We start from the raw sequence: 26866 nt of genomic DNA, 5'->3' as shown, positions 1-26866 counted from the left end.
CAAACATGACTGAGCCAACTAACTTCACAAAATGCCCCATGGGAGATTTGATGGTTATCTAATTTTAATTCATTACAGCAATAAATGCACATTTATTTTGAAAGCTTTATTTTATACACATCTACATATTTACAAAAGGGATTCAGAGTTAATCTTTCAAACGTCACTCACACTTCAAGAGTACAATCTCCATGTGACAGGGAATGTAGACCCAAACATTAACACACAATGATTCACTACCATACGCTTACATGTACATACTAACATGCACAAAAGGCAAACACGCAGTCCAAACCATCTCACCAACATACAAATTTAACAAGAAGCACACAAAGTATACCACGGTTGTGCGACACATCTCACAAATTCACACCAACACTTGCACAGTAAAAAAGGACACTCAAACACATCCACCAATACTCGAAGTTTGAGATCAGTCGGAGTCATCCTTGTCTCCATCGTCATCATCCAATTCTTGCATCACCTCGCTTTGGTACCGGTCCCAGGATCGCCGACTGTACGAGTGCTCCTCTTCCCAGTAGCCTTCAGCATGAGAACGGCAAAATTAGGTTCCGGAGAGAAACTAGTAACAACTATCCTGAATACGGGAGCTTTGATAATCATTGCGTGAAGCTTTTGTGAAGTTTGTACAATGAAAAAAATAAAAAGTACTAGCCTACCTCCATAGCGCTCCTCTCTATCGCTGCCATCCTCACCATCTTCATCTGGGTAGTCATTCCTCCAGTTCCCCTCTTCATTCTCATCATCCTCGTCCTCATACACTTCTTCCTCATTCACCACCAAGTCAGGCACCTGGAAAACCAAGACATCGAGGTTATCCCTCCTGCACCATTTTATGTTATTCAGATACTAACCTCATCCCAGGCTCAATTGCTACCGCATATAGAGCCTGGAAACACAGTGCAACAAAGTGGGCCTTGCATTTGAAAGTGGCATGGGTTAAAATCGAGGCGAGAGCATGCTACATCTCTATTAGAATTTTTTTAAAGTTATAACTGCAATCATAGTTTTGGGAAGCCCAAATGAGTCGGAGTTTGGGCACAGTTTGAAAACTTTCCCTTCCTTGTTTAGGCTAAAATCACTTTTACTTCTTGCGCTTTGAAATCCCTCAGAACCTCCCCTCTACATTGGGGTTCTGCTAGATGGTGACAGATCAGCTAAAGAGCGGTGTGCGGTTTCCTTCATCTTGTTCAACTGTTGCCATGCACCTGCAAAGACATTGCTCAGATGTGCGAGTGCCTTTTGAATTTTGACAGATCAGCTAATGAAATCCAGCTGAACTTCTTCCCAATCCTGCCATAGGCTCCATTCAAGTCCCTTTCTGAGGCACTGTGAAACCAGAGTTTGGAAGAGAAAGAGTCGGCTGGAAGACAAGATTAGTCAGATACCACAGCGGTTCACCAAACCAATTAGGAGGGTACAATTGAGATTGGTCTATGTGTTAGGCTAAGTTATCTGCATGGCTGTGAATGGTCATACTTGTATCATGAATGTGCATTGCATTGCATTTGAGTATTGTGTTCTGATCCCTACCAACTCTCCCTCGTCTGAGTAGGGCCTGACGGACAGGATGTCCTGGATCCAGCCTGCTGTGACTGTTTCCTGGTAGTAAAGGTCATACACGTAGTCGTCCTCCCGTTCACGATGCTCAACACCCACACCCTCTCCAGACACACTCAGCTTCTCGCGGATCATCTTCATCGAGTTACACAGGATAGTCTCTGGGTCAGGGGTCAGCAACTGGGAAACACAGAGTGCAGTCGCACAATAAGCATCATATTCAAGCCATCCAAATATTAGGCCTGTATGTCAGTGGCAGGTAAGCTACAATCTGGATCAACTGAATTCATCATATGGAAACTGTTGACACTGATACGTTCACATAGGATATCCTGGTTTTAAGAACGTTTCCCCAGCTCTAGCTAAACATTAGGGAGCCCGGCTCACACTTACCTTGCTAGAAGCTTTGTCCTGGTCCCCATCTTCCTGGATAATGTCAAACACCTGAACTTCACCCAGGCTCCAGGCATTTTTGCCTGGCTCCTCCTCTGTGGGCTCTGGCTGCGTTGAGGGGGGCTGTTCTGCAGGCAGCCCTGCTCGATGGCTGGAGAGGATCCTGTATCGCTCCTCCTGCCTGGTGCTCCACTTAGTGCTCCGTAGATCTCCCACAATCCTCTGGGAGCTGCCTGCGGAGGGGCGCAGGGCGTGGGCCATGCGGGGGCGGGTCAGTGCTTCACGAACATGTGTCTGGACCGGGGCATCCTGAGAATAGTGACAAAGTTGGGAAACAGTTATCCTAACAAAGAGGGTTGAGAGACTAATAAGACTGGCAGTGCATTACATTAAAAGATTCACTAAATTAACAGAACTGTTTGAGTGCTAAGAACACATTAACATTGAAAATAAAACAATGTAGAAGTAGTAGGTCATAGAAATTTGCTACCTAGACATGACTGTCTGACTTTCAGGACCATGACCACACAAGTAATCTGCGAACAAAAGTTATTTTCTACCCAAACAACAGGTGTTGCGAAGGATTATGTCCTCATAGCTAGATAGCTATACAAATTAATATTGTCCCATGGTCTTGAAATGGCATGAATACAAAAAGGCAGGTACACCAGATAATGGTGCTGTGAAGTTAACGTTATCTAGAACGTAGGCTGGCTGGCTAGCTAGCTAACGATAGCTATCTGTGTTGTTAGCCAGCTAACGTTGGCTAGCCTGCTAAGCAACACAAAGCGAGCTAGCCAGTTTGCTAAGTAAGGATGACTTGAGCTGGAGAGAAAATCTAATTTAGATAGCTAACTAGTAATAAACATAACGTTCGTTAACCAGCTGATAAGCTAACCATAGTTAGTTAGCTAAACAGCAGACTCTATTGTCTTGCGCAGCACCAGCAGACTGTGTCCAGCGCCCACGAGACACCGTGGTTTGACAGCGGCCCATACCTGTGACGCTACGGTCGCCACGAGTTTGAAGACCGAATTCTCAACCTCTGTACCATCCGGCTCAGGCACAGATTCCCCAGCGGTCTGTGATGTGGTCTCTGGTCGAATACGTTTACAGGCAAGTAGCAAAGCATCGGCAGGGTCAGTTCCTCTCTTTCTTTTCACCCGGAGAATAGTGGTGCTTGGATCCATTGCTACTGCTCCAGCTGTCGCTACCGTAACTAGCTAGCTATAGTCGCACTTGTGAAAGAGGAGGCAGGGTTCTTCTTATTTTTCCACTATTGTATCTTCTTCTATAAGGTTGAACGGCGGTTGGCATCCAATAAATGTTGCATTACCGCCACCTACTAGACTGGAGTATAATTTTTCTATCTTTACTTTTACTCAAGTATGACTTTTGGGTGACTTACTTTTTTTCACCACTGATTCAATCTGTTTGTCAGCTCCAGGTAGGCTACACAAGTGGCACAAATTGATTTGCAATGACTCCAGCAACATATTTATTATATAACATGGTATGCTACAGTAGGCTGTACGTCTTTGCTAGGTAAAGCTTCACCCTATCTCAGCTCACTGGTCACCATAGCAGCACCCACCTGTAGCAAGCACTCCAGCAGGTATATTTCACTGGTCACCCCCAACGCCAATTCCTCCTTCGGCTGCCTTTCCTTCCAGTTCTCTGCTGCCAATAACTGGAATGAACTTCAAAAATCACTGAAGCTGGAGACTCATATTTCCCTCACTAGCATTAAGCACCAGCTGTCAGAGCAGCGCACAGATCACTGCACCTGTACATAGCCCATCTGTAAATAGCCCATCCAACTACCTCATCCCCATACTGTTATTTATTTGATTTATTTTGCTCCTTTGCACCCCAGTATCTCTACTTGCACACTCATCTTCTGCACATATATCACTCCAGTGTTTAATTGCTATATTGTAATTATTTCACCACTATGGCCTATTTATTGCCTTACCTCCCTCATCCTACCTCATTTGCACACACTGTATATAGACTTTTTCTTGTATTATTCACTGTATGTTTGTTTATTCCATGTGTAAATCTGTGTTGTTGTTTGTGTCGCACTGCTTTGCTTTATCTTGGCAGGTCACAGTTGTAAATGAGAACTTGTTCTCAACTAGCCTACCTAGTTAATTAAAGGTGAAATAAATAATAATAATAAAATAAGCACCCACTCTCTCTGGACAGATGAAATACAGACATGTCACTCCCACTGGGCCAAAATGTCACTCCCACTTGGCCAGAATCATCCTTTGCATGACCATCGGGGTGAGGCCCGGGCTCGGAGGTCTTCAACACACCTGCCACCACAGGTAATTCATTCTCACTCACGTCAGGTTCCATTTCTGAGCCATCAGAGACAGCAGAATATGGTTTATACTTGGCGCCATTCTTCCTCAACACACATCTTTCCACTATACTCACCTCTTCTCCTTCTTCCTTGCTGTCCATAACCACATCTCTCCGTTCACCATGCTCTTGCTACAATAAATTACATTACATTAAAGTTCAAAGTGACATTCTATGTATCATTAAACCGTTGGGGAAAAGGCTGAATCATAGGTTAGATAGTGTTGGTAAATTATTTTAATGAAACAATAAGAAAACATTCAATTATTCAATTATCTGATTAACACCACAACACCATTTTATCCAATAGATAGGCTGTGTGCTAATGGCTATTTGCTCCATGTGTCACACTTTATGTGTCATATCATAAATGTCATGTTTACACCAGGGGTGAAAGTAAAGTGGTACGGTCTGGCGTCCACAAAATAAATGGTGGGGGTACGCTGTACCGGTAAAATATGAGCCTATCACAATCATTTAAAACAAAATGTTTTAAAAATTAATTCAAAACTATTATACTATGTTTTATCATTACCGCATGTCAGAGTCAGGAGCATTTTGCAAATGGACATGAAAACAGGTGGCAGGCATATACTCCAAAATGTAATGTGTTTCGACGAAAAGAAACACTGAAATTATGCCAAGGCAGAGATGAGTGGCCGACACCGAGATACACGCAGAAAGCAGTGGACATTCTGGCCTAATGCCAAATGCCAAATGTCATGACACGTTTTGGTGATTTGTGTAACAGCTGTCTCTTTCCATTCACCACTGTTTGGAGGCTGGAAATATATTGCGAGTGAGTGAACATGCGCGAGTAGCCTAGTAAAGGAGCCCTTGTTTGACAATCAGATGAAAACATCATGACTGGGTGTGTTTATGCCATAATAAAAGGTCATACATTTTATTTCTCGGTATAAGAGGTCTGTACCGGGAAGAAATTAATTAGACTTTCACATCTGGTTTAAACTCATTGTATGCATGGGTAAAATGGGACTTGGTCTGCAAACACTACTAAAGGTATGCTAGAATGTGTTGCAGGTATCAGTTGAGGTTTGTCTCCATCATCTTTTGACTGGAAGAGTCTTTCACAGAGGAGCGCTCTGGGCGGCCCTTATGGAAAAGGGCAAGAAACCACAGGAACAAGAAGACACCTGTAGGAGGGATTGAAAAGTCACAAATCACTCAGCGATCACTCAGATTTAAAGCAGTCAATCATACGTATATCTTTCCTTAGAGAGGTTGTGTGTGATAGGATACTGACCCTGGAAGCAGTTGAATATACTGAAGAGGTACAGTCCAGGGAGAGAAAGGGGGCCGTAGGTGCAGAACGCCAGCCCCCATGGTACTCCTAGCACACAGCTGAGCCCCAGGAGCGTGGCCCAGTCCTTCCACATTCTACCCTTCCCTCTCTGCCCCCAAAGTTTCACCACCACCACACCTAGCATGGCTGTGTTGAAGAGGAAGACCAGGCCCAAGTATCCACTCACTGTTACGTAGCTGACTACCACTCCAGGGCTGTCTGTAGCACTGCTTATCCAACATCTGCAGTTAGACAAGAGTCCATTTGAACCTTTGTTTGTTTTCATGGCTATATATTTATTTAAATATTAACTTTCTGTCACAAAATACCGTGAATTGAACCTCACATGTCTGTTGATGAGCCATTATTGGCCCCCTTCATGTAGAAGCTATGTCTTCCGTAGACTCCTGAGAAACCACAGGCCACCACAGTCACAGTGGGTATGCCTGGAATCAAAGACTGCTTTTAGACTATACATTGTATGGTGCAGAATATCACTCAACTGTCAAAGAAAATAAAAAGACTTATGAGTGGAACTTGTGATCTCACCCCATCCAAACAAGCTCAGTTTGAGCAGGTATTTCCTGACATAGACGTTGAAGACGCGGACTAACAGCATGTAGAGATGGAATCCTTCAATGGCCAACCAGGTGAAGGTAGACAGGAGAGCCCAGTGCAGCATCAACCCAAAGGCCAGACAGACACGTCCCTCAGCCCCATCAGCCTCATGCCACACCCACCACTCGCTCAAGAGGTAGGAGAGGTGCAGAAACAGGAGCGCTCCTGTCAGATGCACATGAATACCTATTGACTGTTCAGAACTCCTCTTCCTATGGGGACAGAAAACAAGAGGCTCAGGCCCACAGAGATGTTTATATAATGTATACCATTTATGCTCTATTTCTGTGATCAGTCTGTGGACATATTAAAAGGGCTAATGTGAGTTCTCTTGCTTACCTCTACTTTGAATTTTATTGCTTGATATTTCTGACACATACGTTTATGAATGTCTACTATTGTGTAGCTGCATGGTGGATGGTTTAACTACTCGGTTTATTTTTAAGGAAGAGAGAATGCTTACCTAAGACATGTGTACATGACAAGGCTTACTGTTGTGAAAACCACAGAGAATGATGAACCAATGTAGGAGATGTAGCCTAGGTTGGCGGCATTCACAGGGTCTACCGACAACTTTGAGTTCTGTCAGTGGGAAAATAGCACAAGGAATTAAGAGTATGTTACCAGCTAGGACTGACCATACAAAAATTAAATTAAATTAACGTTTTGGCATTGGTGGTACAAATCCAATGCAAGTCAATGGTACCTTTTATCATTTTTTGCACTTCATGTCCAAATTATTCTAAAGTATCTACTATTGATTGCACAGCACAATTAACTTACTTATATATGATTTGGACATGAAGTGCAAAATATGATAATATCTGTATCATTGCCTTGCATTGGATTTATGCCAAAAATGCTAAAACATTAGCATTTGGGAAACATGGCCAGGTTAACCAATCAAAGCATGGACTGCAGTAATACCTTGTCGAAGAACTGCTTATAGAGTAAGGAAATCATTATGACATTTTGTAATTTGGGTGAAGTATCCCTTTAAAGTGAGTGTTTTGAAGACTTCTATATCAGTCTTTGCATGTTTTACACAGCTATGCTTTGTATAGAGTCATTCAAATAATTAAAGTAATCATCTATTTAAACAACTGTAGCACGTATTTACCACAAGCACAGCAAAGAAGCTGAGATGGTTGCAGCTGCACACAAACTCTCCGTGAATGAGGGTGGTGTTACAACCCTCTGAGCTCCAATCCCCTGCAGACAGAAAAGCCACAAATGTCACAACCACACACACACACACACACACACACACACACACACACACACACACACACACACACACACACACACACACACACACACACACACACAGGAAAATAATGTGGTAGTCCACAGCAGTGTTTCAACCACTAAAAGATGAGTCAAGTCATAACCCTACCTTCGCCATTATTATTTTCTGAGTCCTTCCAGAAAACACAAGTCCCTCTCTCTGTCTGAAACAAAGGCAACGTAAAACACACAGTGTGTAAAATGTATCACTACTTCGTTGAAGTATAGACAAGATTAATATTTGTTTTAGAGATGCACAGTCACAGTCTTATTCGTCCAATAGGTGTCTAAAGTTCAAGTAGCCTCCATTCCACAGTTTATCCATTCACCCACCACATTTGTGTTTCTGAAGGCGATTCTGACAGGCTGGTCAAGGTCACTCACACCGTGGTCCCCCACCCTCACAGCCAGCACAGACTGCCTTAGGACCTCCCCTGATCTATAGCCTCGAACTAGACCGAGCTGTTGGCGACATTGGAAGAAAGTGCAGTAACAGAGGAGCAAATGTCATTCAGAGAGCTCAAATGTGCCTTTTACTTTCATAAAATCCTTCCTCAAGGGAAACATCTGTATTTAACGAATTCACGATACTAAATCATATATTCAATGTTTTACTGTAGTGATAATTGCATACCTGATATGGTAGCAGTGATACGATTTTGTCCGTTACCATTGGTTGGTTTCAGCTAAAACTAAGAATGGCCTATGAGTCAGTTACCAACCTTGAATAGAGAGCTGTTGAGTACAGCCATAGTAATGTGCACATAGTCAGTGGTATGAGAGTCGCTCCTCTTGCTTCTCTGGAGGGCATGTGCAGGGAAGTGCACTCTGTGTCCAGAATCCGTGCCCGCTTCTGCCTATGGTGGAAATATTAACGGACATTTACATTTTGAGTGCAACACATCCATCGGAAATAGCAAAAATTGCAATATGCAACAGTAAAGAGATAAGGCTGTATCTGAAGTCTTTGTTGCTGCACCCCTGTACATATGACTGAACCAGAAGGTTGTGAGATCAACAGCAATGAATTCATGATCTCACCTGATTGGATGCGTTGACAGACCATCTGTAGAAGTTTGGGATGTGCAGTCTGCCCTTTTGAATGCATCTTGTAATTCTATCCTCATAACATCTACCAAAAACACAAATCATCTTACACGATTTGACCCCTTTCTTATATTCAACTTAATCAATCTCATACATGGTTATCAAATCCCGTGTGGCTCAGTTGGTAGAGCAAGGTGCTTGGAACGCCAGGGTTGTGGGTTTGTTTCCCACAGGGGACCACCAGTATGTAAAAGTACAAATCTCTATGCACTCACGAGTGTAAGTTGCTCTGGATGAGAGCTCTAAATAACAAAAATGTTACCCTAATGGACATTCCCATATGGACTAGCTAGATGTTTAACTGTGTAGCTAAAATGATAAACAGGTACTGACTTTCTTTGTAATATCCATGATAAGTTAAAATCCCCTTACAATGGGGGATGATAGGTGCAGGGCTTTTATTGGAGTACCTGGTCCATGGCACTTCTTGGTGAAGGCAATCTTCAAGAGCATCTTTACAGTCTGGAAGATGGTCTGGAAACGTTATCGATAAGGTTAGCCATTATGGTGCATGTATCACTCTGAAAACGACTAAAATCCATACAAGGTACCAATGCTTAATTTCAAGACATCCACATCAAAACAACCAGATGAAAAACTACTGTAGGCACTCTTGCACTAAAGCCAATGCGGGTGACAAAAACTCAGTGGGGACCGCATTAATCAGGGGTGGCAAACCCTGGTCCTCGAGAGCCACAATGAGTGCAAACTTTTTTTCAGCTCAGTTGAGACACACCTGGTTGAACTAATCATGTATATTTAACAGACCTTGATTAGGTATCTTATTTGAATATGACAGCTCTCCAGGCCAGGGTTGTCCACCCCAGATATAAGTAATGCACTTTAATATTTAACTGGTCAACTCATTTTCACTGATGTCCATGAATGTCCAAACATGTTTACATAACCTTGACCTATACTCATCCACACATGCCATCCATTTTAACACTTGATCAACACATAGAAACAAAACAGGAGCTTACCATTGGTACTCAGGGTTGCAGGGATGCATATAAATATGAGAATTAAATCACGGATCTTCATCACGCTCTCCCTTTTTCAGTCTGTGACCGCCGATGGGTTAATGGTCTGTCTTCTTTGTTGATCTTTGCTTGTGTGTTGATGTTTCCTGATTTCATATCATCCCCACAAATAGGGAGGGGGTTGGACATATTTATACATGCAGGAAGTTGATTTCTTATTCAAATTCGACATAGAGTATACTGTAGGCTGTGTCATTTCAAAACAGGATGACTACAAGTAGGCTATTGTAAACACAGCATGTAATGAATATAGCACTTTTATTAGTGGTTGATTCAATTTGTTAACATACAACATACAATTTAAGAAAAATCATCAAGAATAACACAATAAAGCTTAAAAGCATTTTTTGGGGGGGTGGGTGTTTGAGGGGTTAATGTTAGGTAAATGAATATATTCAAATAATTTCAGTTAGAATAAGAAACAAATCCTAGATGGTGGCATTTCTCTGATACGGATTTCATCGTTACAACATCTCTAAGACTCATTCTGCCATTCCCCAGAAAGTTACTAGAAAAGAGGATGTCTCTGTTTCCCAATCATAAGGAAATGGTCAAATGTGAGTGTATTTGAGAACCTACTGCTCACAGTGAGACACTTTCTGCAGAAGTGATATTATTTCAAATGTAAAAAACATGACCAGATTGCAACACACTATTCATAGTTGGTTAGACTGTGGAAAAGCAAGGGATAGATTGTCAAACTAATAAGGACGAGGCTGTGTGAAAAGGTCTATCACATAAGAATGCTTTGTCTCAACATGTATTATGTGGGATTTATCCTAACATTCAGAAAAACCTAAGTCACAGTTTAAGTTTTCTTGCACTATGTCAACAAGATCGCAAAAACTCACTTTGATGGTACATGGGCTTTCTTCTTGTAAAACATTACAGTAACTAATTTGAAACAGAATATTGACAGTATCATTTCTTTTAAATGTGTGTGCATTATTATCAGTACAGTTGAGATTTCATTCTGCTTTACCACAGCAATCATAGAGAAACCTCATGGTATGCAGGAAACTAAATCCTTTGGTTTGTCACTGGCTAATTATACAACAGTCAGTTCAGCTACTTGAGATCACATATTAATGAAGGTTGATAATCATAAACAATATACACATCAATGAAATCATTCTCTCAAAGCACTTTCCCAATAAATACATTGGAATGATAGAGAAGAAAATACATCAACACAACTTTATTTATTTTTTTAAATTGATTTAACTAGTCAAGTCAGTTAAGAATATATTCTTATTTACATTGACGGCCTATCAAAAGGCAAAAGGCCTCCTGCGCAGACGAGGGCCTGGGATTTTAAAAAGTGAATAAATATAAATATAGGACAAAACACACATCACGACAAGAGAGACAACACAACACTACATAAAGAGAGACCTAAGACAACAACATAGCAAGGCGGCAACACATGACAACACAGCATGGTAGCAACACAACATGGTAGCAGCACAAAACATGGTACAAACATTGTTGGGCACAGACAACAGTACAAAGGGGAAGAAGGTAGAGACAACAATACATCACGCAAAGCAGCCACAACTGTCAGTAAGAGTGTCCATGATTGAGTCTTTGAATGAAGAGATTGAGATAAAACTGTCCAGTTTGAGTGTTTGTTGCAGCTCAATCCAGTCGCCAGCTGCAGTGAACTGAAAAGACCCAGGGATGTTTGTCCTTTGGGGACCTTTAACAGAATGTGACTGGCAGAACATGTGTTGTATGTGGAGGATGAGGGCTGCAGTAGATATCTCAAATAGGGGGGAGTGAGGCCTAAGAGGGTTTTATAAATAAGCATCAACCAGTGGGTCTTGCAAGGGGTATACAGAGATGACCAGTTTACAGAGGAGTATAGAGTGCAGTGATGTGTCCTATAAGGAGCATTGGTGGCAAATCTGATGGCCGAATGGTAAAGAACATCTAGCCGCTTGAGAGAGCACCCTCACCTGCTGATCTATAAATTATGTCTCTGTAATCTAGCATGGGTAGGATGGTCATCTGAATCAGGGTTAGTTTGGCAGCTGGGTTGAAAGAGGAGCGATTACGATAGAGGAAACCAAGTCTAGATTTAACTTTAGCCTGCAGCTTTGATATGTGCTGAGAGAAGGACGGTACACGTCTAGCCATACTCCCAAGTCCTTGTATGAGGTGACTACCTCTTAGATGGCAAGGGGAATGATATTTGTGAAAGAGAAAGAAAGAGAAAATGCACATGCCATTAGACACAAAGCAAAAACTCCCCTTGCCATCTAAGTAGATATGAGTGATCTCCATTGTGGACAGACATTGTTTACTGGTCGGAGTTGTTGCCAGGATACATCTCCTCCTTGGGTTTGGCTGTAGAGGTGTGTAGAGCTGCTGATGTGATCTTGTTTTTCGGCGCCTGCTCCCTGTCTTTCCTGGCAGTGCCACAGATCCATAGGAATATAAAGAATCCTTAGAGAGAGAAACACAGACAGATCATCACCCAGACTCCACCCACATAGGTGCTAAATAATAGGTGCTTTCAAACTATTCAAGATCATGGGGCCAAGTTTCTCTACCTGTCACTCCTCTCCCTTTGTACATAACCTTATTTGATCTCCACTCTCTTCCCTTCCACACCATAAACATCAGCTTTCCTATCTCTTTCTGTCCCATCTCTTTCTGTCCCTGTCTTTCGTGATGTTCCCTGGGTCACCTTGAAGGGAGTTGAAAATGCTGAACAGGTAGAGGATGGGAAGGTTGACATAGCCGTAGCTGAGGAAGGCCAGGCCCCAGGTGATGCCCAGCAGGCAGGTCAGACCCAGGACGGTGCAGATGTCCTTCCAGGCCAGGCTTGCCTTCCCAGGCTTGCCCTTACTGCTATAGCACTGCAGCTGGCAGATCCGGGTGGTCACCGTTAACAGAATTCCAGAGTTAAAGACAAAGATGAGGGTGAAGTAGGCCACATTCATACAGTAGAAGAAGGGGATGTCCATGATCCAGCAGCTGCAGTGACACAGTGATTAAACAGAGATTCTATTGGACAAACTGCACCTGGTCTTTACCAAACACATAATCACCTTGTCCTTAACGTTCACCTATTGACCTCCACATTAGGAGCATAACTACATGGTACATTGGGCCACCACTGAAATTGTATTGATATAAAGTGAACATTCAAAGAGAAAGATAACATTTACTCACATTGTATTTGTCTGGTTAGTGTCTGCCATAGTCATTTTTGTAGGTCCATATAATGGTTTGATATCCTTGACTGCCAATGAAACTCCCACAATGATACCAGGGACCCCTGAACAGTGCACACACAGGATGAGTGTATTCACATATCTGACCCCGGTTCCATGTATGCAATGTCTTGTTCCACTGTATCTCTCACCTGAATGAGCATGTTTATAACTGATTCACTTACCCCAGCCAATGACAGACAGCTTGGCCATATAGTGTCGGTAGTAAGTGTTGAACACCTTGACCAGGAGGAGATACAGGTGGACAGCTTCAATGGCCATCCAGGTGAAACAGCTGAGGAGGCTGTAGTGAATGGCCGCCGCAATGAAGATACACACGCCCCTGATGTCCAGGCTGGCCCCCCACTCGTTGAGCAGGAAAGAGGTGTTGAGCAGGAACAAAGCCCCGCTCAGTGACACGTGGATGCTGTTGGCATTGTCCCCCCTGGAGTTTCTAAAGTAAGGGCACAACAGTATCAGACAACTGATAAAACAGGGTGGATAGATGACTAGTACGGGTGCAGTCATCTATACAGACGTCGGGGATAACTGCACGGGCCGTGCTGAAATAGGCACGGGATACAATATACAGCGGAAGTGATCCAATTCCAAAATGGAGAACGAAGGGAAAAGTGAGGTGGGGGTCACATACTTGGTGATGACGTAGGTGAGGAAGGATACGGCGGTGAAGAAGGCAGACAAGCCACAGCCAATATAGCTGATGTAAGACATGACCTGCCAGTGCACACGGCCAACAGATAGGTCAGAGATCTGGAGGGGATAAGAACGAATAAGGCATGACAACGAACACCAGATGACATTTATGACAGAATGATGTAGATAGGTCAATGGATTGAATATATATGGATCACCAGCAGCACGGCAAACGGCGTAGTGTGGTTACAGATGCACTCCACCACGCTGCCGTTGATCTTAGTAACGCATCCATCCGTCTTCCAAAAGACAGTGTCTGGGAGGCTTATGTTCCCAGTGTGGAAGAGAGTACCTGTTTTTAGTCATTCACAAATGCGGTCAGTAGGTGTACAGCTTCTATTGCCATATGAGACAATAACAAAATGTTATGCAAAGGACTGTAGTTGTATGCAAACACTGTTACGTACTGGAACAGAAATATACCCACCATATTCATTGAAATATTGACATGACAGGCTGTAATTCACCTGTAGAGAAAAAACACTGATACGGTAATGCAATAATAGAATCAGCTGTGAACTACAGTGAGAAACAAAAGTATTGGGATCAGTGACACATTTTTGTTGATGCTTTGGCTCTGTACTCCATATTTGATGACAATGAGGTTAAAGTGCAGACTGTCCGCTTTCATTTGAGGGTATTTTCATCCATATCGGTTGATAAATAATAATAATGACGAGTGAGAAAGTTACAGACGTACAAATATCAAAACAAACAAGAAATGCATCCAACAAGTTTGTAGATTCACAAGCTTGATGTAATCATTGCGTGCTAGGAATATGGGACCAAATACTAAAATTTGGACTACTTTAATACACATATAAATGACTTAGTCCCAATACCTTTGGTCCCCTAAAATGGAGAGACTATGTACAAAAAGGGCTGTAATTTCTAAACAGTTCACCCAATATGGATACCCTAAAATTAAAGCTGTCAGTCTGCACTTTAACCTCATAGTAATTGGCTCTGTACTCATAGTCCTGGAGTACAGAGCCAAAACAACCAAAAATGTTGATTTGTACAGGAACATCCTAAATTGTATGATGACAATTTACTGGTATTATAGGGTCAAGCAATTTGAACTTCATCTTCAGTGGAGTGGTCAAGTTCTTAAGTCGTCTGCCGCCCTCCATCTCTATCCGCATGACCCTGGTTCTCACGAGTTCCTCTTTAAACTGGATAGAAGAGGGTGATAATGACATGGAGGATTATGAGGGTTCTGATTTCATGAAAGCCTCGTCCATCAAATTACAAAATGTTTAATTTATTTAAATTGATTGAATTGGAAGAATGATTGAATTGAATTATAGAATAGATGCACAATATGAGGAGTCCTACCAAGAACTCATTGGGTGATTTATAGGTGACCACGCCCACTTTCCTCTTTCCCTCTGGGATGTTCTGGAGTGCATCAATAGGGATCCATATTTCCGAAATGTAAGAGTTGTTCTCAGGGAAGAGCTAAATGATTTCAGCGAGAAAATCAGTACCAAGCTGAATACTATACTCATTCTCATTAGAGGGACCCTTCTGCAGTCAGAGTATTACAATATGTACATAAAATATACACAGACAACATATTTACTCAGGACATACACTACCGTTCAAAAGTTTGGGATCACTTAGAAATGTCCTTGTTTTTAAAGAAAGAAAACACAGTTTTGTCCATTGAATTAACATCAAATTGATCATAAATAGAGTACAGACATTGCTAATGTTGTATATGACTATTGTAGCTGGAAATTGATTATTTTTAATGGAATATCTACATCGGCGTACCGGGGCCCATTATCAGCAACCATCACTCCTGTGTTCCAATGGCACGTTGTGCTAGCTAATCCAAGTTTTAATCCAATAATTGATCATTAGAAAACCCTTTTCGCAATTATGTTAGCACAGCTGAAAACTGTTGTTCTGATTAAAGAATCAATAAAACTGGCCTTCTTTAGACTAGTTGAGTATCTGAAGCATCAGCATTTGTGGGTTCGATTACAGGCTCAAAATGGCCAGAAACAAATAACCTTCTTCTGAAACACGTCAGTCTATTCTTGTTCTGAGAAATGAAGGCTATTCCATGCGAGAAACTGCCAAGAAACTGAAGATCTCGTACAATGCTGTGTACTACTCCCTGCACAGAACAGAGCAAACTGGCTCTAGCCAGAATAGAAAGAGGAGTGGAAGGGCCCGGTGCACAACTGAGCAAGAGGACAAGTACATTAGAGTGTCTAGTTTGAGAAACAGACGCCTCACAAGTCCTCAACTGGCAGCTTCATTTTAGCTGTTCTAACATAATTGCAAAAGGGTTTTCTAATGGTCAATTTGCCTTTTAAAATGATAAACTTAGCTAACACAATGTGCCATTGGAACACAGGAGTGATGGTTGCTGATAATGGGCCTCTGTACGCCTATGTAGATATTCCATTAAAAATCATCCGTTTCCAGGTACAATAGTCATTTACAACATTAACAATGTCTACATTGTATTTCTGATCAATTTAACGCTATTTTAAGGGACAACATATTTTGCTTTTCTTTCAAAAATAAGGACATTTCTAAGTGACCCCAAACTTTTGAACGGTAGTGTATACATTTGGCGTTTACACATGCTCTACAGGTTGGGTACCTCTCTGACCTCAATCTGAAACAATGCTCAAACACAAAACCCCAGATAAAAGCAGCCCTACCTCTGGAGCTTTTATGTGCACCAGCTTGTCATCGGCACTGGTTAGGTTGGCCAGGTTGAACACAGTCAGAGCCAGATCCCTGAGGTTGTAGTGCACAGACTCTCCGGTGAATGAGATGTTCATGATGCTGTGTATGAGGCCCCGTTCAATGCTGCAAGTACAGCACAGATACAGGGCAGGTTATCAAAGTTACGTCTCTGTCAGAAGTAAATGGAAATAAGTGGGCTGGTTACTTACTCAATAAACATCATGCCCATGGTCAGATTGTTATTAAACAGGTCTGCACACATGCTTCGTATGTTCAAGATCTTCCTAAGTTTCTTTGGACCTCCACCGGGATGGTCTTGTATCTCTCTCAAAAGGGCATTGATTGCTGTCTCTGTACAATTGGTGACTTCACACGTGGACGAAGCTGAGGGACAGAAAAAAAGAGCCTTTTGTACTGACATTACAGTTTAGGAGGGGTTATATCAAACCTATGACATTACAGAGGAATCACCGCCACAGTTTCACATTTCATCCAGAATTTCTATATTGTGAATATATACAAAGAAAATAAGTTGATTTGCTCACATATGTTGAAGATGAACGTGCTGATTGAGTGACTGACAAAAGAAATTTGCACCGTCCGACAGTCAGTTAGGTTCATTGAGGTCACATTCATTGAGGTGCATTCAACAAAGCTTTCCCTGGACGCCCAATAGCATTTCAGAGTATCCTCAGCTTTATCGTCGATGGTGATATTCTCTTGTAGAATCTTCATTGCCATTGAAATCACCCCAGTTGTGGTGTTGAAATAAAAGGTATTGTCTATGGAAATGAAATAGCATGCATTAAGTTATAATTATTTGGTTGATATCCCATAATTCAAATGAGGAGTTACAACAACCATGAATGGGGTTATTTACAACTTGTTGCCTAATTATTACAACAGTTGCCAATTGTTCCAATATCAAATCAAATCAAACTTTATTTGACACATGCGCCGAATACAACAAGTGTGAACCTTACCTTGAAATGCTTTCTTAACCAACAGTGCAGTTCAAAAAGAGTTAAGAAAATATTTACCAAATAAACTAAAGTAAAAAATAATAAAATAACAATAACGAGGCTCTATACAGGGGGTACCGGTACCGAGTCAGTGTACGGGGTTACAGGTTAGAGGTCATTTGTACATGTAGGTAGGGGTGAAGTGACTATGCATAGATAATTAACAGGGAGTAGCAGCAATGTACAAAACATATGGAGACGGGGGGGGGGGGGGTCCATTTGATTAATTGTTCAGCAGTCTTAGGGCTTGGGGGTAGAAGCTGTTAAGGAGCCTTTTGGTCCAAGACTTGGCGCTCCGGTACTGCTTGCCGTGTGGTAGCAGAGAAAACACTCTATGACCTGGGTGACTGGAGTCTCTGACAATTTTATGGGCTTTCCTCTGACACATATTATATAGGTCCTGGATGACTGGAAGCTTGGCCCCAGTGATGTACTGGGCCGTACGCAGTGCTCTCTGTAGTGACTTACGCTCAGATGCCGAGCAGTTGCCTTATCAGGCGGTGATGCAACGGGTCATGATGCTCTCAATGGTGCAGCTGTATAACATTTAGAGGATCTGGGGACCCATGCCAAATCTTTTCAGTCTCCTGAGGGGGAATAGGTTTTGTCGTGCCCTCTTCACGACTGTCTTGGTGTGTTTGGACCATGGTTGTTCGTTTGTGATGTGGACACCAAGGAACTTGAAACTCTAGACCCGCTCCACTATACAACCCTTTGATGTTAAATGGGAGCCTGTTCGGCCCACCTTTTCCTGTAGTCCACGATCAGCTCCTTTATCTTCCTCACATTGAGGGAGATGTTGTTGTCCTGGCACTACACTGCCAGTTCTCTGACCTCCTTCCTATAGGCTGTCTCATCGTTGTCAGTGATCAATATTAACACAAATCAAGTGTACTTAAGTCCTCCCTATCAATACTTTATACAATATTTGGCCCACATGAGGTTGGTGGCACCTTAATTGGGGATGACGGGATCGTGGTAATGGCTGGAGCGGAATAGGTGGAATGGTAGCAAATACAAGAAACACATGGGTTCCATTCCATTAGCTCTGTTCCACCCATTATTATGAGCCGTCCTCCCCTCAGCAGCCTCCACTGATTTGGTCCCACAGTGCATTAAAATGAAACACAGTTTGAGATCATTAGTGTGTTAGTACCTGAATTTGAGCAATTCATAGCCAGTGTTCCAGATATCAGCAGGAGTAGATGCAGAGGAAACATTGTGGCTGTTTTAAGGGTAGAACAGTACAAAATATGAATGACAAAAACATACATTACAAAGTAATCCTTGTTTTCAACATACTGTCATAGCCCTTGCCACTCATTCAACATCACACTCAGTAAAGTACACAATACAGTCCGAGAATTACATTTCAGCTTGACACCTAGGCTAACACTACTTAATACCACAACATATCCCTAACACATTCTGTTTGTTTTCAAAAATGCGTCAGCACTAACAAAACCTGGCCATGCTTTCTGATTATCAACACAGTGATGTCTGCTTATTACCAGGCATATAATTTTGCCATCACTCAGGTAAGATTATCACAACATTATCAAGTTAAATGAAAGTACTTTTCTGGAACAAAAAAATCAACTCAACAGTTGAACTTTACAATGACAAAATAGGATTGAATCATATTCCTCACACACGAACACATACATATACTTACATGCTAGGAGTTGATTTCACTCACATTTGATGTTCTTTTGGGGTGAGAAAATGGTCTGTCAAACCACTGTGTGCTTTGAAGAGAGAACACAGTAAAATCCCTTCTCTTCTAATGTTAGCTTATGTCATGATTGTTCATAGTCATATATCATTTTGTGACTGCAATATGTACGTTTGTGTTACCTTTAGAGGAACCTGGTGGCATTGCATTTGTTTTATGCAAATCTAGTCCGAACTTCAGCTTGCTCGAGCCGAGCATCAATGAATGGGCTATAGTTCAGCTTACATCAACATATTTATTTTCTGTTGCTGGTTTATCAACTAGTGAGGGATAGGATCTCACAGCATTATATCAGATCCTGTTGGATCACATGATTTATAATTGAACAAACCACACACAAAAACAGTTGTGATAACATCTTCCTTCATTCCGTAACTAAACAATGACATGCTATTGTATTGGTACAAAACAAGTGGGTGGTTTGTAGACACTTTCGAAGGTCCACAGTTTAGGGCAAGTATTCTCAAAATAACAAAATCTCAATAAAGTTTGAAATTAACATTGATAACAACAATGCTGGATTGGTTGACAACATACTTTTGTTCTCAGGCAGATCAGGTATTGGTACAGTGAGTGTCACTGCCAGGTTGGCTGTCCTCAGTCTTCCATTTGAACACACAAAACCAGAGGAAGATGAATAAAATGTACAAAAGAAGTTGACACATTTTACTCTTCGAAACAGAACTTCATTACAGTATTCAGTCGACCTCTCACAATCCACACAAGATATTCCAAATGTCAATACTTTTTCAAAGTTGTAATTTTCTGTAAAAGCTGTAAAAGCATTACAAACAACTTCCAGAAGGTTTAAAATGTGTTGCAAGTGTTGGTGAGTTCACACAAAACGTGAAAAAGTGGTTCATGGAACAGCAGGGTATGAACCTTTTTTGATGGTTTGTACTATTTGGTTGTTTGTATCAAATCAAATTGTATTTGTCACATGTGTCGAATACAACAGTTGTAGTCCTTACAGTGAAATGCTTACTTACAAGCCCTTAACCAACAATGTTGGTAATGAGGTAATATGATCTGATCTGTTTCACCTGTCTTTGTGTTTGTCTCCACCCCCCTCCAGGTGTCGCCCATCTTCCCCATTATCCCTACTACCTTAGTTCTCTGTCTGTTGCCAGTTTGTTTTGTTTGTCAAGCCTACCAGCGTTTTCCCCATTGCTTCTGTCTGTTTCTGTACATGTAGGTAGAATTAAAGTGACCATGCATAGATTATAAACAGAGAGTAGCAGCAGCGTAAAAGAGGGGTCTGGGTAGCCCTTTGATTAGCTGTTCAGGAGTTTTAAGGCTTGGGGATAAAAGCTGTTAAGAAGTCTTTTGGACCTGGACTTGGCACTCCAGGGGCATAGCGTGATTTCTTATAAGCTTCCGGGTTAGTGTCCCGCTCCTTGAAAGCAGCAGCTCTACCCTTTAGCTCACTGATGTGGTGTACTCCTCAATGCCATCAGAAGAATCCCGGAACATATTCCAATCTGTGCTACCAAAACAGTCCTGTACACCACATCACCTGCTTCATCTGACCATTTCCAAATTAGGTATTTGAGTTTCCCTGCATTAAAGTCCCCGGCCACTAGGAGCGCCGCCTCTGGATGAGCGTTTTCCTGTTTGCTTATGGCCGTATACAGCTCAAAAATACATAGACCGCTACCCATTGTCTTACCAGAGGCTGCTGTTCTATCCTGCTGAAGAAGCTAAAACCTGCCAGCTGTATGTTATTCATGTCGACGTTCAGCCACGACTCTGTGAAACATAAGATATTACAGTTTTTAATGTCCCATTGGTAGGGTATACGTGATCGTAGTTCGTCTACGATCTCGTTCTATCCTGCTGGAGAAGCTTAAAACCCACCAGCTGTATGTTATTCATGTCGTCGTTCAGCCACGACTCAGTGAAACATAAGATATTACAGTTTTTAATGTCCCATTGGTAGGGTATACAGTGGGGCAAAAAAAGTATTTAGTCAGCCACCAAGTTCTCCCACTTAAAAATATGAGAGAGGCCTGTAATTTTCATCATAGGTACACTTCAACTATGACAGACAAAATGAGAAAAAAATCCAGAAAATCACATTATAGGATTTTTAATGAATTTATTTGCAAATTATGGTGGAAAATAAGTATTTGGTCACCTACAAACAAGCAAGATTTCTGGCTCTCACAGACCAGTAACTTCTTCTTTAAGAGGCTCCTCTGTCCTCCACTTGTTACCTGTATTAATGGCACCTGTTTGAACTTGTTATCAGTATAAAAGACACCTGTCCACAACCTCAAACAGTCACACTCCAAACTCCACTATGGCCAAGACCAAAAAGCTGTCAAAGGACACCAGAAACAAAATTGTAGACCTGCACCAGGCTGTGAAGACTGAATCTACAATAGGTAAGCAGCTTGGTTTGAAGAAATCAACTATGGGTGCAATTATTAGGAAATTGAAGACATACAAGACCACTGATAATCTCCCTCGATCTGGGGCTCCACGCAAGATCTCACCCCGTGGGGTCAAAATGATCGGTGAGCAAAAATCCCAGAACCACACGGGGGGACCTAGTGAATGACCTGCAGAGAGCTGGGACCAAAGTAACAAAGCCTACCATCAGTAACACACTACGCCGCCAGGGACTCAAATCCTGCAGTGCCAGACGTGTACCCCTGCTTAAGCCAGTACATGTCCAGGCCCGTCTGAAGTTTGCTCAAGAGCATTTGGATGATCCAGAAGAAGATTGGGAGAATGTCATATGGTCAGATGAAACCAAAATAGAACTTTTTGGTAAAAACTCAACTCGTCGTGTTTGGAGGACAAAGAATGCTGAGTTGCATCCAAAGAACACCATACCTACTGTGAAGCATGGGGGTGGAAACATCATACTTTGGGGCTGTTTTTCTGCAAAGGGACCAGGACGACTGACCCGTGTAAAGGAAAGAATGAATGGGGCCATGTATCGTGAGATTTTGAATGAAAACCGCCTTCCATCAGCAAGGGCATTGAAGATGAAACGTGGCTGGGTCTTTCAGCATGACAATGATCCCAAACACAACAAAGGAGTGGCTTCGTAAGAAGCATTTCAAGGTCCTGGAGTGGCCTAGCCAGTCTCCAGATCTCAACCCCATAGAAAATCTTTGGAGGGAGTTGAAAGTCGTGTTGCCCAGCAACAGCCCCAAAACATCATGGCTCTAGAGGAGATCTGCATGGAGGAATGGGCCAAAATACCAGCAACAGTGTGCGAAAACCTTGTGAAGACTTACAGAAAACGTTTGACCTCTGTCATTGCCAACAAAGGGTATATAACAAAGTATTGAGATAAACTTTTGACCAAATACTTATTTTCCAACATAATTTGCAAATAAATTCTTTAAAAATCCTACAATGTGATTTTCTGGATTTTTTTCCTCATTTTGTCTGTCATAGTTGAAGTGTACCTATGATGAAAATTACAGGCCTCTCATCTTTTTAAGTGGGAGAACTTGCACAATTGGTGGCTGACTAAATACTTTTTTGACTCGTTGAAGAAAAACTATTCCTCCAGTACGGGGTGAGTAATCGCTTTCCTGATATCTAGAAGTTATTTTCGGTCATAAGACATGGTGGCAGAAACATTATGTACAAAATAACTTACAAATAATGTGAAAAAACTTTCACAATAGCACAATTGGTTACGGGATCGTAAAACGACAGCCATCTCGTTCGCCACCGTTATTATTGCTTATTGTTTACAGTCATACAGCCAGTTTCAGGCTGACATTGATGTTGAAGACACGGACCAGCAACAGGTAAAGGTGGAAGCCTTCGCTTGCTGTCCATGTGAAGGTGGCCAGTAGAGAGTAATGCAAGAAGGACAGCAACATAGATACATGGCCCAGAGGAGGATAATGCTGCTACCTGCTGGCTGGGCAGGAAGTGTAGGTTGAGGAGGATCAGGGCCACAGACAGGTTGATATGCACCTTCAGGGAGATGTCTGTGCATATACCTCTGAACAAAGGAATAGAGAGAGAGTATGGTGAAAACAAGGTCTGTTGCTTTAAATTTTTTATTTAATCTGCTCCCTCCAGTTCATGTACATCTTGGTGTCACTTTCTGATGACGTCAAACTTATGACAAACCAGGGGTTCCTGTGAGCTGACCATGACGCCCAGAGTGTGACATACCTTTGAGTGGCGCACAGAAAGATTGTGACCACCAGGAAGAACAGAGACAGGATCACCACTTTATTTTAAGAATGTGAAATGTCTGAATAAGAGTAGAGAGAATGATTTATTTCAGATATTATTTCACATTGCCAGTGGGTCAGAAGTTTACATACACTCAATTAGTATTTGGTAGCATTGCCTTTAAATTGTTTAACTTGGGTCAAACGTTTTGGGTAGCCTTCCACCGGCTTCCCACAATAGGTTGGGTGAATTTTGGGCCAAGCTGTAACGGTCGTCGGTGGAAGAAGGTGAGGACCAACGCGCAGCGTGGTACTTGTTCATGTTATTTATTTAAAACTGAACAACATCTAACAAAGAAACAAAAAGCACAACCGAAACAGCTCTGTCAGGTGCAACACACACTAAACAGAAAGTATAATCATCCACCACTCAAGGGTGAAAACAGGCTGCCTAAGTATGGTTCTCAATCAGGGACAATGATTGACAGCTGCCTCTGATTGAGAACCATACCAGGCCAAACACAGAAATACCAAATCATAGAAAAAAGAACATAGACTGCCCACCCAACTCACGCCCTGACCATACTAAAACAAAGACATCACAAAGAACTAAGGCCAGAACGTGACATAAGCTTTAACTTCCTGACTGATGTTTTGAGATGGTGCCTCAATATAGCCACATCATTTTCCCTCCTCATGATGGCATCTATTTTGTGAAGTGCACCAGTCCCTCCTGCAACAAAGCACCCCCACAACATGATGCTGCCACCTCCGTGCTTCACGGTTGGGATGGTGTTCTTCGGCTTGCAAACCTCCCCGTTTTTCCTCCAAACATAACGATGGTCGTTATGCCCAAACAGTTATATTTTGGTTTCATCAGACCAGAGGACATTTCTCCAAAAAGTACGATCTTTGTCCCCATGCGCAGTTACAACCCGTAGTCTGGCTTTTTTGGATCAGTGGCTTCTTCCTTGCTGAGCGGCCTTTCAGGTTATATCGATATAGGACTTTTAGTGTGGATATACTTTTGTACCTGTTTCCTCCAGCATCTTCACAAGGTCCTTTGCTGTTGTTCTGGGATTGATTTGCACTTTTTGCACCACAGTACGTTCATCTCTAGGAGACAGAACGTCATCTCCTTCCTGAGTGGTATGACGGCTGTGTGGTCCCATGGTGTTTATACTTGCGTACTATTGCTTGTACAGATGAACGTTGTGCCTTCAGGCGCTTGGAAATTGCTCCCAAGGATGAACCAGACTTGTGAAGGTCTACAATTGTTTTTCTGAGGTCTTGGCTGATTTCTTTTAATTTTCCCATGATGTCAAGCAAAGAGACACTGAGTTTGAAAGGTACGCCTTGAAATACATCCACAGGTACACCTCCATTTGACTTAAATGATGTCAATTAGCCCAACAGAAGCTTCTAAAGCCATGACATCATTTTCTGGAATTTTCCAAGCTGTTTAAAGGCACAGTCAACTTAGTGTATATAAACTTCTGACCCACTGGAATTGTGATACAGTGAATTATAAGTGAAATAATCTGTAAAGAATTGTTGGAAAAATGACTTGTGTCATGCACAAAGTAGATATCCTAACCAACTTGCCAAAACTATAGTTTGATAACAAGACATTTGTGGAGTGGTTGAAAAACTAGTTTTAATGACTCCAACCTAAGTGTATGTAAACTTACGACTTCAACTGTATTTGCATGTGACACAGTTCGCAGGTTTGAAGTTTATTGAGATTAATCTTGTCACTGAGGCCGAGCTGAGCGCTTTCCGCTAGATGGGCCAGCCGCAAAGTCAAATTGGCTATATCGTAAAATGTTTTATAAAAACAAATTTAAGGTTAAGGTTAGGCATACGGTTAGCAGTGTGGTTAAGGTTCGGGTTAGTATTAGGGAGGCTTAAAGTCAGATTTTATAACTTTGTGTGGTAAAGGCAGCTTGTGACCACTCTGCAGAACTGCCTCCAGGACAACATTCATCCCATTCCCAATAAATGCCAAACTGCACGTGGTTTTCAAAAAACTGACTAAACTTCCTCAAGCATTTCATTGTGGGTCACTGTCATCTTGCCCCTTCTCGAGTGGCAGATAAATTAAGCCCAGTAAACTTGCCCTCGGCCCTGAATGTGTGGGCCACAAGCCTCTCAACAATGATTGAAGTCGTCTCATTCAATGCTGTGTTTCCAAGAACCCTTTCTCGTTTCTCCACAGATCTGTAAGCAAAGCACAGACAAACATAATACATATTCCTTGAGGTTCAGCAAACATACAGATGTCAATACCACATTTGGAGTGTATAAAATGTATGAGTGTATAAAAGTGTATAAAATGTATGAGCGTATAAAATGTATGAGCTATATAATCTATATTATCGTGCAAAATCATTTGATGCATACTTGAAAATAGTGCTGAGGTTCTCCGTCTTAAACTGCTCATTGACAACTTCCATCCAGCATCTTGCACCATCCACATCGACTACAGACGGAACATAAGACAGAACTGTACAAACAATACGATTCATGAAAAATCTGAGTTCATGACATTTGTTTAAAATAAAATGTACATTTGATGCAAAATCAGGAAATCAAAGTGATAAAACTAGGCAACAGAATATCCGTAACATAATAATCAACCTACACCATTATTCTGACTATTTATCTGATGTCACGTATTGGTTGATTCAATCTTCCAGGTGTTGCAATGCCCAAATATTCTAACTCAACTTCACATTGTCTCTGTAATTGCACCAATACTGTAGCTAATGTGTACGGGACCTATACTTGAATCCAGTGAAAATGGTCAGTCACAAAATATTTATTTGCCTTTAATTCAGAAACAATCCATTTTAATAAAAACCTAATTCAATCTCATCACCTATGCATCTTTCATGTGACCTTACAGTAAAGGGCCCTAAAGCACAGTAAGAGGAAATGCTGCTATAATTTTGGAAATAACCCATCTTCTCACTTACCAGTCACCACTGAATACTGGTTGTAAATACTCAAATTGAATCAAGTTTATGCAATTATGATTATTGTAGCAATACATATTTGGGTGTAGTAATAACCACGTGTCTCAAAGTCAAAGTAGAACTTACCTATCAACCTGGGAAGTCAAGGTTCAGGGTAAAAGTCTTGACGACAGCACTCAAAGAAGTGCAGAGGAAGAAGAGAGGTTTATATGCATTCTAAGGAAGTGATGTTTGAGCAAATAGAATCACAAAGGAAGTAGATACAGTATATGACAGATACTGTGTTACACAGTTTGACTGTGTTGCTTCAACTTATACCCCTGCTGTACACATACCTGCGCATTGACATTCTTTCATCACTATCATGTGGTCTATGACAAACAAACTTAAATGCCAAACAAACTTAAATAGAGGTTGTTTGTTCTAGCTGCTGGGTTATAGCACTATTATAGGAGGTCTGTCATAATAGTAGACACTGCCCTGGAGAAGGTGTTTTCTTTGGACTGAGATTCCACAGCCAGTAATGATTAGAGGAGTCTGGCTGGCTAAACCACTGGAGAGATATTATATTTTTCCAAGAAAAATCCTCTTTCCCCTTCCCCTTTCACTTTATTGAAGCTCAATACAA

General features: G+C 41.7%; 3 protein-coding genes and 1 long non-coding RNA gene across 8 annotated transcripts; all 4 read right to left on the bottom strand.

The window, feature by feature from the left end:
- Positions 1–87: 87 nt before the first annotated feature.
- Positions 88–4574, bottom strand: slc7a6os (solute carrier family 7 member 6 opposite strand). Of its 2 annotated transcripts, XM_064923475.1 has the most exons (6): positions 4420–4574; positions 3569–3674; positions 1975–2283; positions 1555–1761; positions 681–813; positions 88–543 (listed from the first exon to the last, which is right to left on the bottom strand). In XM_064923475.1, exons 1-6 carry the CDS (start codon positions 4467–4469, stop codon positions 434–436), a joined length of 915 nt encoding a protein of 304 aa, XP_064779547.1. In that variant the 5' UTR covers positions 4470–4574; the 3' UTR covers positions 88–433. The 2 variants fall into 2 exon arrangements, with proteins under 2 accessions (XP_064779547.1, XP_064779538.1); XM_064923466.1 differs by lacking the exons at positions 3569–3674; positions 4420–4574 and adding an exon at positions 2973–3255.
- On the bottom strand, positions 4567–9804 carry LOC135504669 (adhesion G protein-coupled receptor G3-like). Its single transcript, XM_064923439.1, has 12 exons — positions 9643–9804; positions 9070–9133; positions 8594–8684; positions 8275–8409; positions 7886–8014; positions 7662–7716; positions 7386–7477; positions 6729–6847; positions 6197–6477; positions 5994–6093; positions 5609–5889; positions 4567–5498 (listed from the first exon to the last, which is right to left on the bottom strand). The coding sequence occupies exons 1-12, from the start codon at positions 9701–9703 to the stop codon at positions 5389–5391; spliced, it is 1518 nt and encodes a 505-aa protein (XP_064779511.1). The 5' UTR covers positions 9704–9804; the 3' UTR covers positions 4567–5388.
- A 155-nt stretch (positions 9805–9959) lies between these two features.
- On the bottom strand, positions 9960–19190 carry LOC135504633 (adhesion G-protein coupled receptor G5-like). Of its 3 annotated transcripts, none has more exons than XM_064923372.1 (14): positions 19047–19190; positions 18528–18596; positions 16895–17131; positions 16559–16733; positions 16322–16472; positions 14976–15098; positions 14693–14812; positions 14065–14104; positions 13796–13929; positions 13576–13694; positions 13109–13377; positions 12883–12988; positions 12395–12684; positions 9960–12150 (listed from the first exon to the last, which is right to left on the bottom strand). In XM_064923372.1, exons 2-14 carry the CDS (start codon positions 18589–18591, stop codon positions 12005–12007), a joined length of 1974 nt encoding a protein of 657 aa, XP_064779444.1. In that variant the 5' UTR covers positions 18592–18596; positions 19047–19190; the 3' UTR covers positions 9960–12004. The 3 variants fall into 3 exon arrangements, with proteins under 3 accessions (XP_064779444.1, XP_064779453.1, XP_064779464.1); XM_064923381.1 differs by having other exon boundaries at positions 19071–19190; XM_064923392.1 differs by lacking the exon at positions 9960–12150 and having other exon boundaries at positions 12407–12572.
- Positions 19191–19360: 170 nt separating this feature from the next.
- On the bottom strand, positions 19361–26530 carry LOC135504656 (uncharacterized). Of its 2 annotated transcripts, none has more exons than XR_010450148.1 (4): positions 26365–26530; positions 25664–25766; positions 22992–25480; positions 19361–20855 (listed from the first exon to the last, which is right to left on the bottom strand). It is a non-coding gene; the product is annotated as an uncharacterized LOC135504656 (long non-coding RNA). The 2 variants fall into 2 exon arrangements; XR_010450147.1 differs by having other exon boundaries at positions 25664–25742.
- Between the last annotated feature and the right edge of the window lie 336 nt (positions 26531–26866).

The sequence above is a fragment of the Oncorhynchus masou genome, chromosome 2 (genome assembly GCF_036934945.1).
Source record: "Oncorhynchus masou masou isolate Uvic2021 chromosome 2, UVic_Omas_1.1, whole genome shotgun sequence".
In the NCBI taxonomy this organism is placed as follows: Eukaryota; Metazoa; Chordata; class Actinopteri; order Salmoniformes; family Salmonidae; genus Oncorhynchus; species Oncorhynchus masou.
The sequence above is the reverse complement of the archived record's forward strand: the minus strand, read 5'-3'. Positions and strand labels throughout refer to the sequence as shown.